Source organism: Pangasianodon hypophthalmus, chromosome 16 (genome assembly GCF_027358585.1).
Source record: "Pangasianodon hypophthalmus isolate fPanHyp1 chromosome 16, fPanHyp1.pri, whole genome shotgun sequence".
Lineage (NCBI taxonomy): Eukaryota > Metazoa > Chordata > Actinopteri > Siluriformes > Pangasiidae > Pangasianodon > Pangasianodon hypophthalmus.
The window spans coordinates 19,910,294-19,924,415 of NC_069725.1; the positions used below are offsets into that span (position 1 = coordinate 19,910,294).

The window sequence follows — 14,122 nt, forward strand, 5'->3', positions numbered from 1 at the left end:
GTAGAAGATTGGAAAAAGTCCAAGCAGTGTTTTTCCACAAGAGAAGAAATGGAGTAAATAAATCCTCTTTATACCAGATACCCTTCCTGCTGCAACCCTCCCCAATTTTTATCCAGGCTTGGCACTGAGAACACACTGTTGCACGCAACTCCAGTGGCTGGGGTTGGTTCCCTGGCCACTAGTTCTCCAGGGACCCGCAAATAAATCTTTTTGAGTATTCTTGTAAAAAAAAAAAAAACAATCACCCCAAACTTTACGTAGCTCCCTGGAGGACTAGTGGTTAGGCCACAGCGCTCTCACCACCGCAGCCTGGGTTCGATTCCCAGCCAGGGAACTGACCCCAGCCACTGGGGTTACACAGGATAGTGCACTCCCAGTGTCAGTCCCAAGCCTGGATAAAATTGGGGAGGGTTGTGTCAGGAAGGGTGTCCAGCATAAAAACTGTGCCAAATCAAATATGCAGACCAACGATCCACTGTGGCGTCCCCTAGCAGGAGCAGCCGAAAAAAGAACAACCCTGATATTTACGTACTCCAAATAATTTCGCTTAATTTTTTTGGTAGTTAACTAGTATACACTATATTACCAAAAGTATTCGGTCACCTGCCTTGACTCACATATGAACTTAAGTGCCATCCCATTCCTAACCCATAGGGTTCAATATGATGTCGGTCCACCTTTTGCAGCTATTACAGCTTCAACTCTTCTGGGAAGGCTGTCCACAAGGTTGAGGAGTGTGTTTATAGGAATTTTTGACCACTCTTCCAAAAGCGCATCGGTGAGGTCACACACTGATGTTGGTCGAGAAGGCCTGGCTCTCAGTCTCCGCTCTAATTCATCCCAAAGGTGTTCTATCGGGTTCAGGTCAGGACTCTGTGCAGGCCAGTCAAGTTCATCCACACCAGACTCTGTCATCCATGTCTTTATGGACCTTGCTTTGTGCACTGGTGCACAGTCATGTTGGAAGAGGAAGGGGCCCGCTCCAAACTGTTCCCACAAGGTTGGGAGCATGGAATTGTCCAAAATGTTTTGGTATCCTGAAGCATTCAAAGTTCCTTTCACTGGAACTAAGGGGCCAAGCCCAACTCCTGAAAAACAACCCCACACCATAATTCCTCCTCCACCAAATTTCACACTCGGCACAATGCAGTCCGAAATGTACCGTTCTCCTGGCAACCTCCAAACCCAGACTCGTCCATCAGATTGCCAGATGGAAAAGCGTGATTCATCACTCCAGAGAACGCGTCTCCACTGCTCTAGAGTCCAGTGGCGGCGTGCTTTACACCACTGCATCCGACGCTTTGCATTGCACTTGGTGATGTGTGGCTTGGATGCAGCTGCTCGGCCATGGAAACCCATTCCATGAAGCTCTCTGCGTACTGTACTTGGGCTAATCTGAAGGTCACATGAAGTTTGGAGCTCTGTAGCAATTGACTGTGAAGAAAGTCAATGACCTTTTTGCACTATGCGCTTCAGCATCTGCTGACCCCTCTCCGTCAGTTTACGTGGCCTACCACTTCGTGGCTGAGTTGCTGTTGTTCCCAAACTCTTCCATTTTGTTATGATAAAGCTGACAGTTGACTGTGGAATATTTAGGAGCGAGGAAATTTCACGACTGGATTTGTTGCACAGGTGGCATCCTATGACAGTTCCACGCTGGAATTCACTGAGCTCCTGAGAGCGGCCCATTCTTTCACAAATGTTTGTAAAAACAGTCTGCATGCCTAAGTGCTTGATTTTATACACCTGTGGCCAGGCCAAGTGATTAGGACACCTGATTCTGATCATTTGGATGGGTGACCGAATACTTTTGATAATATAGTGTATGTAGAAGAATTAACCATATTTAAACCTGACCCTGTTTCATGGACTTGCACGCATTCAGATTTTGATGGTTCTTTATCAGAAATTTCTTTTTTCCCCCTAGATGCTTTTGATATTTCACTCCATTTCTGTTTTTTTTTTAGTCTCTCTCTCTGTTTTTCATCCATAGCCAAATGATGGCATCATGTAAAGCAACCATTTTGAATTACACTATCTATAATTCAGTGTTAGACAGCTATTACACAATGGTAAAGGAGTTGTTCTGTGAACAACAAGTGCCCCGTGAGCTTATCGATGACAAAACGTCCAGGAAGAGAACTGAGTTCCCTTTTGTAAAGCCTAAAGCTCCGAGGCTCTTCTGGGTTCACTTTAACATGACTTATCCTGGTTCATTTGAAAAGAATTATATATAGTATGAAAACAAGCAAAGAAGTAGGCAGCTTTGGTGAAGCAAGAAATGGAGGCCTACAGAGGGCCACAAGATGATCGAGAAAAGCTGGTTTTACAAAGTTTATTTAAGGAGAAGCCAGCCTGTGGCATGGACCTGATGGTGCACTTATGTGCTGAAAAGCAGTCTTCTTGTCAATCCGGTACCTGAATGTGTTTACAGTGAAAACAAACAACAACATGAAGGACAGAGAAAGAGAGAAGGGACTTTTCTTCTTTGCCTGCTGCCAAAAGTACACGATTTACATTTAAAACTATTACTTACTCTGAGTTTGGCATAAAACATCAAACATCGAAGTTATATTTATATTTAATATTTATATTTATATTACTTTTGCAGGCCTCACCAGTTAAACTAACCATAACATGATTTACATGATTACATAATATACATTTAAAACTATTACTTACTGTGAGTTTGGCATATAACATCAAATTTATATTTATATTTAATATTTATATTTATATTACTTTTGCAGGCTTCACCAGTTAAACTAACCATGACATGATTCACATTATTACATAATTTACATTTAAAACTATTACTCACTCTGATTCTGGCATAAAACATCAAATTTATATTTATATTTAACATTTATATTTATATTTATATTTATATTATTTTTTGCAGGCCTCACCAGTTAAACTAACCATGATATGATTCACATTATTACATAATTTACATTTAAAACTATTACTTACTCTGAGTTTGGCATAAAACATCAAATTTATATTTATATTTAAGATTTATATTTATATTTATATTATTTTTGCAGGCTTTGCCAGTTAAACTAACCATTACATGATTTACATGATTACATAATTTACATTTGAAACTATTACTTACTCTGAGTTTGGCATAAAACATCAAATTTATATTTATATTTAAGATTTATATTTATATTATTTTTGCAGGCTTTGCCAGTTAAACTAACCATTACATGATTTACATGATTACATAATACACATTTAAAACTATTACTCACTCTGAGTTTGGCATAAAACATCAAATTTATATTTATATTTAACATTTACTTTTAGATTTATATTGTTTTTGCAGGCTTCACCTGTTAAACTAACCATACTCTTATTCCAGGTAATTTAGTCTGCTTCCCAGACCGTGTACTAGCTTACTAAATAGTATGTTAAAACACTAAGCCACTTACGTTTTGACGAGTTATTTAGTATGGCACTGTAGTACACTAGTGAGGAAGTATGCGCTCGCGGACGTAGCTATTAATTAGCCACGCCTTTTACTCCACGATCTTATGTTTATGCAAATTTTCGCCAGTATTATCCAATGAGATGGCGGTATGATAATTGCAGGCCAGAGCGACAGGTGTGCGAGGAATCAGGGAAGCGCGAGGAAGTTTTTTTTAGACGCTAGTTTTAAGAGTTTGACAGCGAGGATTGCGATAAGAGGAAACAACTGAGACACAATACCGATTATATCTTCTGTAGTAACCTGTTTTTAAATGAGATATTGACACAGTGGTATCTCGAGTTGATGGTAGGTCATATTGGGTCTGTTTTTTCCGCTCACGAGCCAGGTGTTCATTTCAAACCAGCGCGCAGTGACAGAAATGAAATGCTCGTTAGCTCGCGCACACCGTGGAACAAAATGTCAGCGTTAAAGCGAGAAAACAAACGTGTAATAGGTGAATAAGGTTGTTTTTTTAAAGTGATTAGGTTGCTGTTGGAGGTTTATGAGGTAGTTGAGGTGATGGAGACAGACTCGGTGAGGTTGGAGTCGAGTGTGTGGATCGGAAATAAGCGGCAGCGCGCGCTGCTCAGTGGATGGCGCTTCAGCTGGACCGAGCTGGACAAGAAGAACCGAGACAAAGACACTAGTAAGTCTACAACCTTCTCACTCACACACACACACACACACACACACGTCTTTCCTCCAGCTGTGCATGGCTGATCATCCACCAATTTACACCCTTAAATATAAACATTTAAAAACTGAATTATGAATTAGGTGCAGAAATTTTACACGTGCTTATAAATCTACACCTGTTTTTTATGCATGTCACATTGTTTTACATATTTCTTCCCAAAAAAATGGACACACACACACACACACGGCATGCATTTTTAAAAATTTTCACGTGATTGCCCTCCCATGACTCATTTATTTTCACGTGCAATTTTCTTTTTCTTTTCTTTTGTGTGTGTGTGTTTTAATAATTTTTCACCTGTATCCCCCCCACCACCAATATGATTATTTATTTGCATGTGAGTCTCCCCGCCACACACACACACACACACACAAGGTTCATTTATCTTCACATCTTTTTCACGTGAACACTTATTACGTAACCTGTGATCACGTGACATGTATATGGCGTTTCTTTAAAACAAAATTTAAAATTGGTGAGACACTAGAGGTGAATAGAGTCATTTTTCTTAAACAGTAGATGAATCTTTGCCAGTTGATTGCTGATGTCTTGATTTATTTATTATTTTTTTGTATTGGAATGTTTTCAAAAAATGACATTCAAAAATTTATGCAAATGAGGCATCATCTAATTAAATATGCACACATACAGTATGTGAAGTGTGTTATGTTTTAACACGCATAACAAGTGACAACTTTTGTATCACAAAAGTCCCCTATAAATATCAAATTAATAGCCTGAGCATTAAAGCTGCTTGTTCTGGGCTCCTGATTTGTCCAGCCCTGCTATTACTTATCAACATGCACAATTACATGAAATTTAGGCCATTGTCAGTGATCATCTTGTCAATAAGAGGAGTTAAAAAAAAAAACTTTGAGGACCTTGCCAAAGTGCCAAGTAAAAATATTACTGCTTTAGTACTCTTTTTGTTATCGGTTGTTGAGGAGTGGAGAAACCGTTCGCCGAGAAGGCATGCAGTTGGAGATAGGGTTGAGTGATGTGACAAAAATATCATATCATGATTATCAAAGGTGTTTCTATGATAGATAATATGTACCATGATGTATATAGTTTTGCTCACAACTGCCAGCGATACAGTAATATTGCATTTAAAAAGTTTTATTAAAAAAATTGTTTATTAACTAAATTGCTAAAGCTATTTTTATTTAAAAAAATTACTAAATAACATTTTTATTTATTAAAAAAGTTTAATCCTGAAATTAATTAATGATGAGGTGCTTTTGGTTTGTAATTATTTGGGGGAAAAAAAATTAAAGATATTACAAAATCCACAATATCTTGGAAAAGCATATTGTGGCCTAATTTATTACGTTATTGATATTGTATAGTCATTTTGCCCAGCCTTAGTTGGAGAGATGTGAATATATAGAATGTTTGTGCCACAAGATTTCTTTCCTGCTGATCAATACAGCTCTGTCAAAAAAAAAAAATTAAGCTGTACAAACAATAAATTTGGTTGCATATTGATTAAAACTCTGAACTGTTTAAATAAGACAGTAATCCTTATGTTTCTATATAAAGTCTTGGGTTGTGGTGATGGCTGACAGTAGAGGCCAGGGATTGACCCTTGACTAAACCAACCAGTGTATCATCTATCGTGTGTGTGTGTGTGTGTGTGTCTGTCTCAGTTTCAGTGCCCATCTCTGAGGTGGTTGCAGTAATGGAGGGTCAGGTGGAGATCCAGCCACAGAAGAAAGTGGAGGACACTGACCGAGACTTCACATGTAAGTTCCAGCCTGGCGATGCAGACCACACCACTGAGCTGGTCTAAAATAACTTCGCTTAACTGCTTCTTCTTCACTTGTCTTTGCCCTAGTGTTCTATATAAAGCGGAGTAAAACCAGTGGTGGGAAGGGGCCACTGTGGAGCCTGGGCAGGTCCCAGTTCTGTTGCCCCAGCCGTGACCTCAGGGATCAGTGGGTGACCCAACTCAGAATTGCACTTACAACACACTGTGAGTCGAGCAGCACCACAAACCTGTTCATCCTCCCATCCCTTTTCTGTCTTCTGCTTTTCATGTGTTTTAAAAGTACTCAAAACTGTGATTTGAAATGTCTTGGAAATGTCTCGTCTTGGATGGCTGATTCTGGTAATACATATTTCTGTTTGTAAACACTGCTCTAAATTCAGGATGTCAACCAATTTTCTCAGTACAGAGACTTTATCCCCCCTTCCCCCAAAGTATGTCTTTTGGTCCCCATCAATTCCAGCACTGATACTAAATTGAAACTTAATCAATCATGGGTGTCACCGAACTTCTTTAGCTCTGTTTGTTTCCCCAATTTAAACAGTGGCCATGAAAAACGGGCACGCGCTTAGGCTACTAGGCCTGTAGCGAGTTTTAAACAAAGTGCATTAGCTACCTCGGCTCAAGTAGGATTACACTACAGTGGGTTTTGTTTCACTTTCGAAATGTTACTGTACAGCTATAAGCAAAGTACATTTTTTTGGTTTTTGTTGCATTGGAATTCCTCCTTGTCAATCATCAAGAACAACATACTGGATAAGAGCTGTTATTTTCACTCACCTAGCATTGACTAGACATTTTTTCTCACTTAGCCTTTGCCACAGCTTTTGCTGCTAGCAATGAACTCCTTGTGCTGAGTTTTCGGTTTAAGATGTTTTATCAGGTTACTTGTATTGTAGAAAATCTGCTTTGTCATAATTTATCCTGAAATATGCCCATATTGCTGTCATTTTGTGTCGTCCTTTAATTAGAGCGACGACTTAGACTAGGCTTACGTCACATAGCTTCACCTGGTATTGGATGTTGGTATCAAGTATTTTTACATGTCTGAGTAATGAAGTACAGTATTGGACTGATACCTGACACCAGTATTGGTATTGATGCAACCCTAATCTACTGAATAATACATTAATGAATAAAAGTGTTGATTGATTTTGATAGGTTTGGCTACTGTTAAATCTCAAATAATGATGAGGCAAATCAAATTGGTCACCCCACAATCTCACTTGTGTCTACCTCTGATAAATAAAAGACGGTTTGCCAAGCAGTTAACTAGATTTTTGGGATGGCAGAAAAAGTGTGTTTCAAAACTGTTTTCATATGGTTCATTTTCTTAGGTATAAAAAATGAAATTTTACATGGATTATTTTTAATGGCTGATGGAATAATTTAAATAAATGATAATTAAATGTCTCTCCTTTTAAGTGACATGATTCAAGTCTAAGTCATGTCTACACATTTCTGTTTTTCCATCCGTCCTCTCTCTACCAGGTCCCTCTCGCCCTCACAGGTTGTTAGTGTTCATTAACCCCTATGGAGGGAAGAAAAAAGGGAAGCAAATCTATCACTCCTCAGTGGCTCCTCTATTTGAGCTGGCTGGCATCAGCTCTCATGTTGTGGGTAAGCCGCATACAACACCACTCCGGTATCTTGGATGTTATCAAGTCTCACTGAACCTGGCTCTCAAGTGACACGCCGTAGGTCTTTATCAAGAAGTGGGAAAGAAATAGAGCCAGGTGAAAAGAGAAAGGGGGAGAAAGCTGGATCAATTATTAAGCTGACCAAATTACAGTAGAAACCCAGGCTCTATTTAACTGTACTGGTTCCTTGTTTAGTAAAAAGATATCTACACCACGTGCAATCTGATCGGACCTGATAAAAACTTGGTGACGGTGGAGAGTTTACATTTAAGTTTTCAGATTCTAAGTCAAGGTTTAAATACTTACCTTTTAAAATAACATCTTGTTTTAGTGACTGAGCGAGCCAATCAGGCGAGAGACCATATCCTGAAGAAAGATCTGACTGGGTTTGACGGGTAAGTGACACCATATCGTACCATGTCACGTGAAATTAGATCTTAATCAGCACCTATTGTTCAAGTTAAAGCATTTTGCAAACATTGAGCAGGTAACCTTAGGGCCCCTGTATATTATTACTTAGTGATTAAACTCTCCTAACAATACCTGTAGTTCGGCATTAACTATAATTTCAACTGTATGATTTGATGCTTTACGGTAGAGCAGACATTATTTTTGTTTCCTTCCCGCAGTGTGATTGGTGTGGGCGGAGATGGAATGTTCAGTGAGCTGTTGCATGGCGTGATTGGACGAACCCAGCAGGAGGCAGGTGTTTCAGAACATGACCCGTCTGTGATGCTGCAGCCATGTGACCTCCACATCGGCATCATTCCAGCAGGTTTGTAATGGGTTGTGGCAAACAACTGTGGGTAAGAATAAATAATAATGTTATAGGAAATGAATCAATGTGATGCATCTGGACACAAAGCAATGTCACTATAATGACCACAAAGTTGATTATTTTCCAATAACAGCATGATCCAAAATGTTTTATTCCTCTTGTACCTCACCAATTTGCCAACACTAACCTTTTTTTTGTTACACATACTTTGAATGACATGCACTTTTTATCCATTTATAGTTGCATTTAATGTTGTGGAACATCCATGAAATAAATCGCTTGTGTTATAAGTTATAAACAGTTGTTCAATCACTGAGACAAAGAAATGCAGCTTGTCATGTTTCCAAGAATACGATACCACATTAGAACAAGTACGGTAATATAAATCTGTGATTTTCCTTGCAGCTGGCACTATTGTCTGTGCTGCTTTTGTAGAATATTATTCAACACCTTCTGACCAATCACAATTGAGAATTCAACATCACTGTGTTTTAGCATTATTAAAATAAGTGTATCCTGTTGGGGATGGGGATATTGGATAAGGAGATAGTACAGTACAAATTCAATTTCACATATTTTTAATTCTTCTCCCCAGGCTCCACAGATTGTGTTTGTTTTGCTACAGTAGGTGTGAATGACCCGGTTACATCAGCACTGCACATCATTATCGGTAAGACTTTTGAGAGCATGAAAATGTCACAGTGCTCCACTTAACATTAAAGGTGAAACAGTTGATTTTTTTTTTTCCTTACATGTAGAAATAACATGGAAGATATTTAGAATATTTAAAAAAAAAAAAAGAAAGAAAGAAAAAGGAAAAAAAAAAGGTTTAAGCCATGACCTCAGCCCAAGTGTACTAAGTGGCTGAGAAAAGCCATTTGGGAAAAAAAATCCAGTCCGGAATACTTGTTTGTGTTTGGATGGGTCTGCTGTTATTCATTTTATAGATGCTCTAAGGCCACCACAGATCCTGTTAAAAAAATAAATCAAATCATTCAAACCTCAAACCCACTGACTTAACTGTTAGAGTCTTACATAATGCACCTTTAAATAAGCTACGTTATTTAATATACTGCAATATACGGCGTGTACTGCAAGCAGTGCAATTATTATGGGAAAATGTTTTCATTATGCATCACAGCAGTAGAGTTTCAGTCATGTATCATAGTATTTTCTTAGTAAATAAAAAAGTAGGTCTGTTCTGATAAGCAGAGGAGTGCCCTTATTTACTGACTGACGCAGTAATTAATGTTAGAAGCAAAACTGTTTGTTTCCAGGAGACTCTCAGCCTCTGGATGTGTGTTCTGTCCATCATCATTCCACACTGGTGCGTTATTCTGTGTCACTGGTGGGCTACGGTTTCTATGGTGACGTGTTGGCTGAAAGTGAGAGGCACCGCTGGATGGGACCTCTCAGATATGACTACTCGGGTAATTTCATAATGTATATGAAAGGCTTTAGATGCCTATTTATCATTGTTATTTATTATAATTATTGTTTTCTGTGCCTACAGTTTTAAGCCTGTGGAGTTATTTAAAATTGATATACTTTTGTTCTTTGAACAGTTTGTATGTTATGGTTGTTTTGATGTACCTGATGTGGGAAATGGCCTGAAATGACCTTGGTCTTGGTGGACTTTCTTTCCGTGAACCAAACACCAATGTTAAAAAACAAATGACATTAATGAAGTTTAAAAACAACAACATTTCTTCCACACTCTCCACCCCTGTGTGTCCTCTCTATTTAGGTTGTTTAGTGTACCTGTGCAACAGGAGCTATCAGGGAATAGTGCAGTATCTACCTGCAGACTCCCAGATCACCAGCCCCAGAGACAACAGTCGCTGCCTCTCAGGGTAAAGGCAGAGTTTTAAAAAATAATAATAATAAAAAATTCACAGTATAGAACCTTGTACGTATGATCCATTTTAAAGGTAGGGTCAGTCAAACACCCGCATTTTGTCACACATGAATGATATTTAAGAGGAGGTACTCTGGTCTCTGAGGTGCCTCAACCAATCAGAACAAGGAGGTATACTTACTTGCCTGTCAGTCATATTGCCTGTCTATTCAGAAAGCCCCCATATCTTATATTCGCTTCAGGCATTCAGCATGTTCGGGGTCATAACTTTAAGGGAACACTTAAAGGGAATGTATTGGTCTGGATTATGAGTTTCAAAACAGCTACTTCCAGCTATCATCTGCCAATTCACCGACTGTCCCTTTAATGTAAAAGAGGCCAGCTTAAAATGTATGTATCACTCATAATAAATAGGTTTTATAATGGAGACAGTATATCACTTGAGAGAGATCTGTATGCATTCTTGAAAGGAGCTAAGGAATGTTGTAATTAAAAATATTACTGCTAGTAAAATTAACTGTGAGAAGATGTGGAAACTCAAATGTTTATCAAGATATTTTGTTAGATAACCCCATAGGATGTGCATTCACTAGAGATACCATTAAAATGTCAAAGCACAGGAGGCTAAAAGAAGGCCTTGTTATATTGCATGCCTCTTCAGTACACCACTAATGGCCTGAGCTCCTCAAAGCTTCCTGTGAGCTGTTGCTACTTGATGGGAGCTGTGTCCATGACTCCTCAGTACTCGGGTAATGTGATCCCTGAGGAAACCAGAGCAGTCTATGAATTCGAGCCACTTGCTGAAGTAAGCCCGAATAAGATTACACATGTGTAAAGAAACTGAAATGCACACGAGTAGAATTGGCCTGTTATTTAATACTCGTTAAGCACGGTGTCTTCTAGGGTAGGCCTTATTTACATAATGTCACGCTCAGCAGAGCATCTATTGTTCAATCCACACATTCTTAGTTTTGCGTGTTATGACTGACAGGCGAGTAAGTTTTGTGACAACCTGTTACACCTGTATGTCTACCTATAAAATGTGACCATGGACGTGTGTGTGCGTAGGTGCAGAGTATGCTCGGAGAGCACCGAGAGACTGTTCCCTCACTCAGACAGCTGCAGTTCTCTGTACAGCAGGCAACTCAGCCAGTACAGCATTGAGTCAGAGGGTAAGACACGTCACCTATTAACACTTGCAAGCAGAGCAGCCGAACTCTATCACAAACTATGTAAAGGTAGAAGAACTGAACCAAGGTCACATAATAAACACACTACTGAAATTCACCATCATCTTAGGGCATTTTTCCACTGCATACTGAAAAACAAGAACTGGACCAGTGACATGTCAGTGGAATTTGGGGTTGATTGGGGTAGATTATTTTACCCCAGAAGTCCCTGTGAATTAGGCTTTCTATAGGAATGGTATCATATTAGAATGAGCACATTAATATAAACCTGCGATTTGCTTTATAGCCAGCACTATTGTCAGAGCTGTTATAGAAAATGAATAAACACTTTCTGACCTTTTAGATTCAAGAATTCAACAGCATTGTTATAAAGGCTTTTAAATTTAGTCAGTGATACAAAGAAGAAGAATCCATATTAAGAGTAGAGAGTAAGAGTAAACCCATTTTAATGAAAATCTTTCAACATTTATTAGTACACCTTAAGCCTCTGTAAAGTTTCACCTGAAAATCATTGCTGCTACCCCTGCACTCGAGTATCATTACTTCTAGTTGGTAGCCATCTTGAGCATAGACCATCTAGCTGAAATCCACTGGTACTAAATAGGTGGCTAGTAGAAAAAGCCCAGTTGGAGAGGTTGGGTTGAGATCTGGTGACAGTCAAGGCCATAGCATATGATTTACATAATTTTCATTCTTGTCAAACAATACAGTAAGCCTGTGTACCCTCTGGATGGGGGTGGGGGTATCCAGATCTCCAATCTGGATAGAAATGCTTCAACATAGGATAAAGGTGATCAATCAGAAGAACTAGGTATTGATTTGTAGTGACCGAAGAAACCAGACCTGTGGTGAGCACATGAAACTTCATGCAGACAGTAACATAGGTTCAGGATGGAACCAGATTTTATAAAGGTTTAGGGTGACTTGTATAGGTGAAGGGTTTGGAAAGGTTATTCCAACTTTAGTTAACATTAAGTTGACTCAATTTGTTTTCTCATTGTTTGCCCTCAGGTGAGTGGTTAAGTGTTGAGGGCAAATTTAGGTGCGTGTCCCTCACCTGCATGTCCAGCTCGTGCCCACGGAGCCCCAAAGGCCTCTCACCCTCAGCACACCTGGCTGATGGGACAGGAGACCTCATCCTGGTGAGGAACACTAATCCCCTGGGTTTCCTCACGTACCTGCACAGACACACCACCACGCAGGATCAGGTGAGGACGACTGTATTCAGTGTTTCCTTCTGTAGTTTGGTAACTCTGAAATTAATGTTTCTTTAATTTTTTTCTGTTTTGGCTAATAATTTGACATGTATTTCAGAAATAGGTTTTATTGTACTGGTTAATTGTTACATAACTCTATAATAGTGTGTGTCTAAATACATTTCTAATGCATTATAATTAAAAAAAACACTAAGTACCATCTGAATATAGACTACAGAAAATCTTTTTTGGACTGGCGAGAAATTGAAGAACGAGTGTACGGTAACTAACTTAAAACTCTGGTTTTAGTTTGACCTGCCCTTCGTCGAGGTGCACCGCGTCAAAGCAGCACGCTTTTCTTTTACTCCCAGTGAGGAGGAGGACGATGAAGACAAGCCAAAAGAAAGGCAAAACATCACGGCAGGTATACTGGGGGATCCTGAGATGCTGTGTGAAGGCGACGTTGAGTCCGGCAGGCTCGGCTCCCGGCAATGCCTTGCAGGAAAGCAGAGCGAACAAGGGATGAAGGAGAAAGGAAAGAAGACAGATTATCTTTGTGGACTGTGCTCCAGTAAGCGGTCTGCTGTGTCTGTGTGGAACTGTGATGGAGAGATTCTGCCGTATACTGAAATCTTATGCAGGTAAGGGCAGCCTTTTTTTTATTTTTTTTTTTTTATAAAGGCGGTCCATTGTCATTACCCAAATTAAAAAAAAAAAAAATAATAATAATAATAAAAAATATTGGATCAAATTAAGACCCTCCTAAAATAAAATGCTATTTTTCTAAAAATTTTTACAGTAACATTCTTATATTGAATAATGGGTTATACACAGGCATTATGAAATATTAGGACTCCTTGAGCTTAATCTTCTGCTTATGTGCTAAAACTATGCATATTTGACAGGTTAGAAAGATAAACTGAGGTTCCTGAGCTCATTTGATAACAATTGGTCATACAAGACATTTTGTAAAGTAAAAACGTTTACATTTCAGCATGACACCATGCTGAAAGTGTTTTTTTTGTTTGTTTTTTTAGACTGTAGGCCTGAGTGTTACTGTTTTGAATGCAATTTGTTAATGTGCTCCGTGAGATACTTTTTGGTCACAGGCCTGAGTTGAAAACCATTAGTATAGCCTATTAGGGTGTCCCCTTACACATGAATCTGTGGGTCTGTTTCCCTCCACTGGTTCTCATCTCTACACATTTGAATATTTCCTAACTCACATTTGCCATGGCTGCTTTTCTTTTTTTGTGTGTGTTTTTTCCCCAGAATACACGGTCAGCTGGTGCGTTTGTTTGCAAGGGGCATTGAAGAGGACACAAGCTCCCAGAAATACCGTGAGGGAAGCAGGAATTGCAAAGGGAGATGTTTTTTACACAATTAATATTAACCATAAAAATTCTATAAATAAGAAATAATGAATTTCATATTTAAGTTATAAAGTACAGTAGAATATTGCAATAAACATAAGCACATGGTTCACATCTTTCATGTTCAACATAATTTTTATTAAGAAA

General features: G+C 38.8%; 1 protein-coding gene across 1 annotated transcript; it reads left to right on the forward strand.

The window, feature by feature from the left end:
* The first annotated feature begins 3,561 nt into the window (after window positions 1-3,561).
* Window positions 3,562-14,087, forward strand: zgc:158263 (ceramide kinase family protein). The gene is made up of 13 exons (XM_026920800.3): window positions 3,562-4,121; window positions 5,822-5,917; window positions 6,010-6,147; window positions 7,432-7,560; window positions 7,912-7,975; window positions 8,210-8,355; window positions 8,954-9,028; window positions 9,636-9,788; window positions 10,106-10,211; window positions 11,285-11,388; window positions 12,418-12,614; window positions 12,912-13,243; window positions 13,875-14,087. Exons 1-13 carry the CDS (start codon window positions 3,995-3,997, stop codon window positions 13,987-13,989), a joined length of 1,782 nt encoding a protein of 593 aa, XP_026776601.1. The 5' UTR covers window positions 3,562-3,994; the 3' UTR covers window positions 13,990-14,087.
* The last annotated feature ends 35 nt before the right edge of the window (window positions 14,088-14,122 follow it).

Coding starts and splice junctions, on each gene's coding strand:
- zgc:158263 (XM_026920800.3), top strand. CDS start 3,995: ATGGAGACAGACTCGGTGAGGTTGGAGTCGAGTGTGTGGATCGGAAAT. Junction 6,148..7,431: donor AATTGCACTTACAACACACT/GTGAGTCGAGCA, acceptor TCTCTCTACCAG/GTCCCTCTCGCCCTCACAGG. Junction 12,615..12,911: donor ACACCACCACGCAGGATCAG/GTGAGGACGACT, acceptor CTCTGGTTTTAG/TTTGACCTGCCCTTCGTCGA.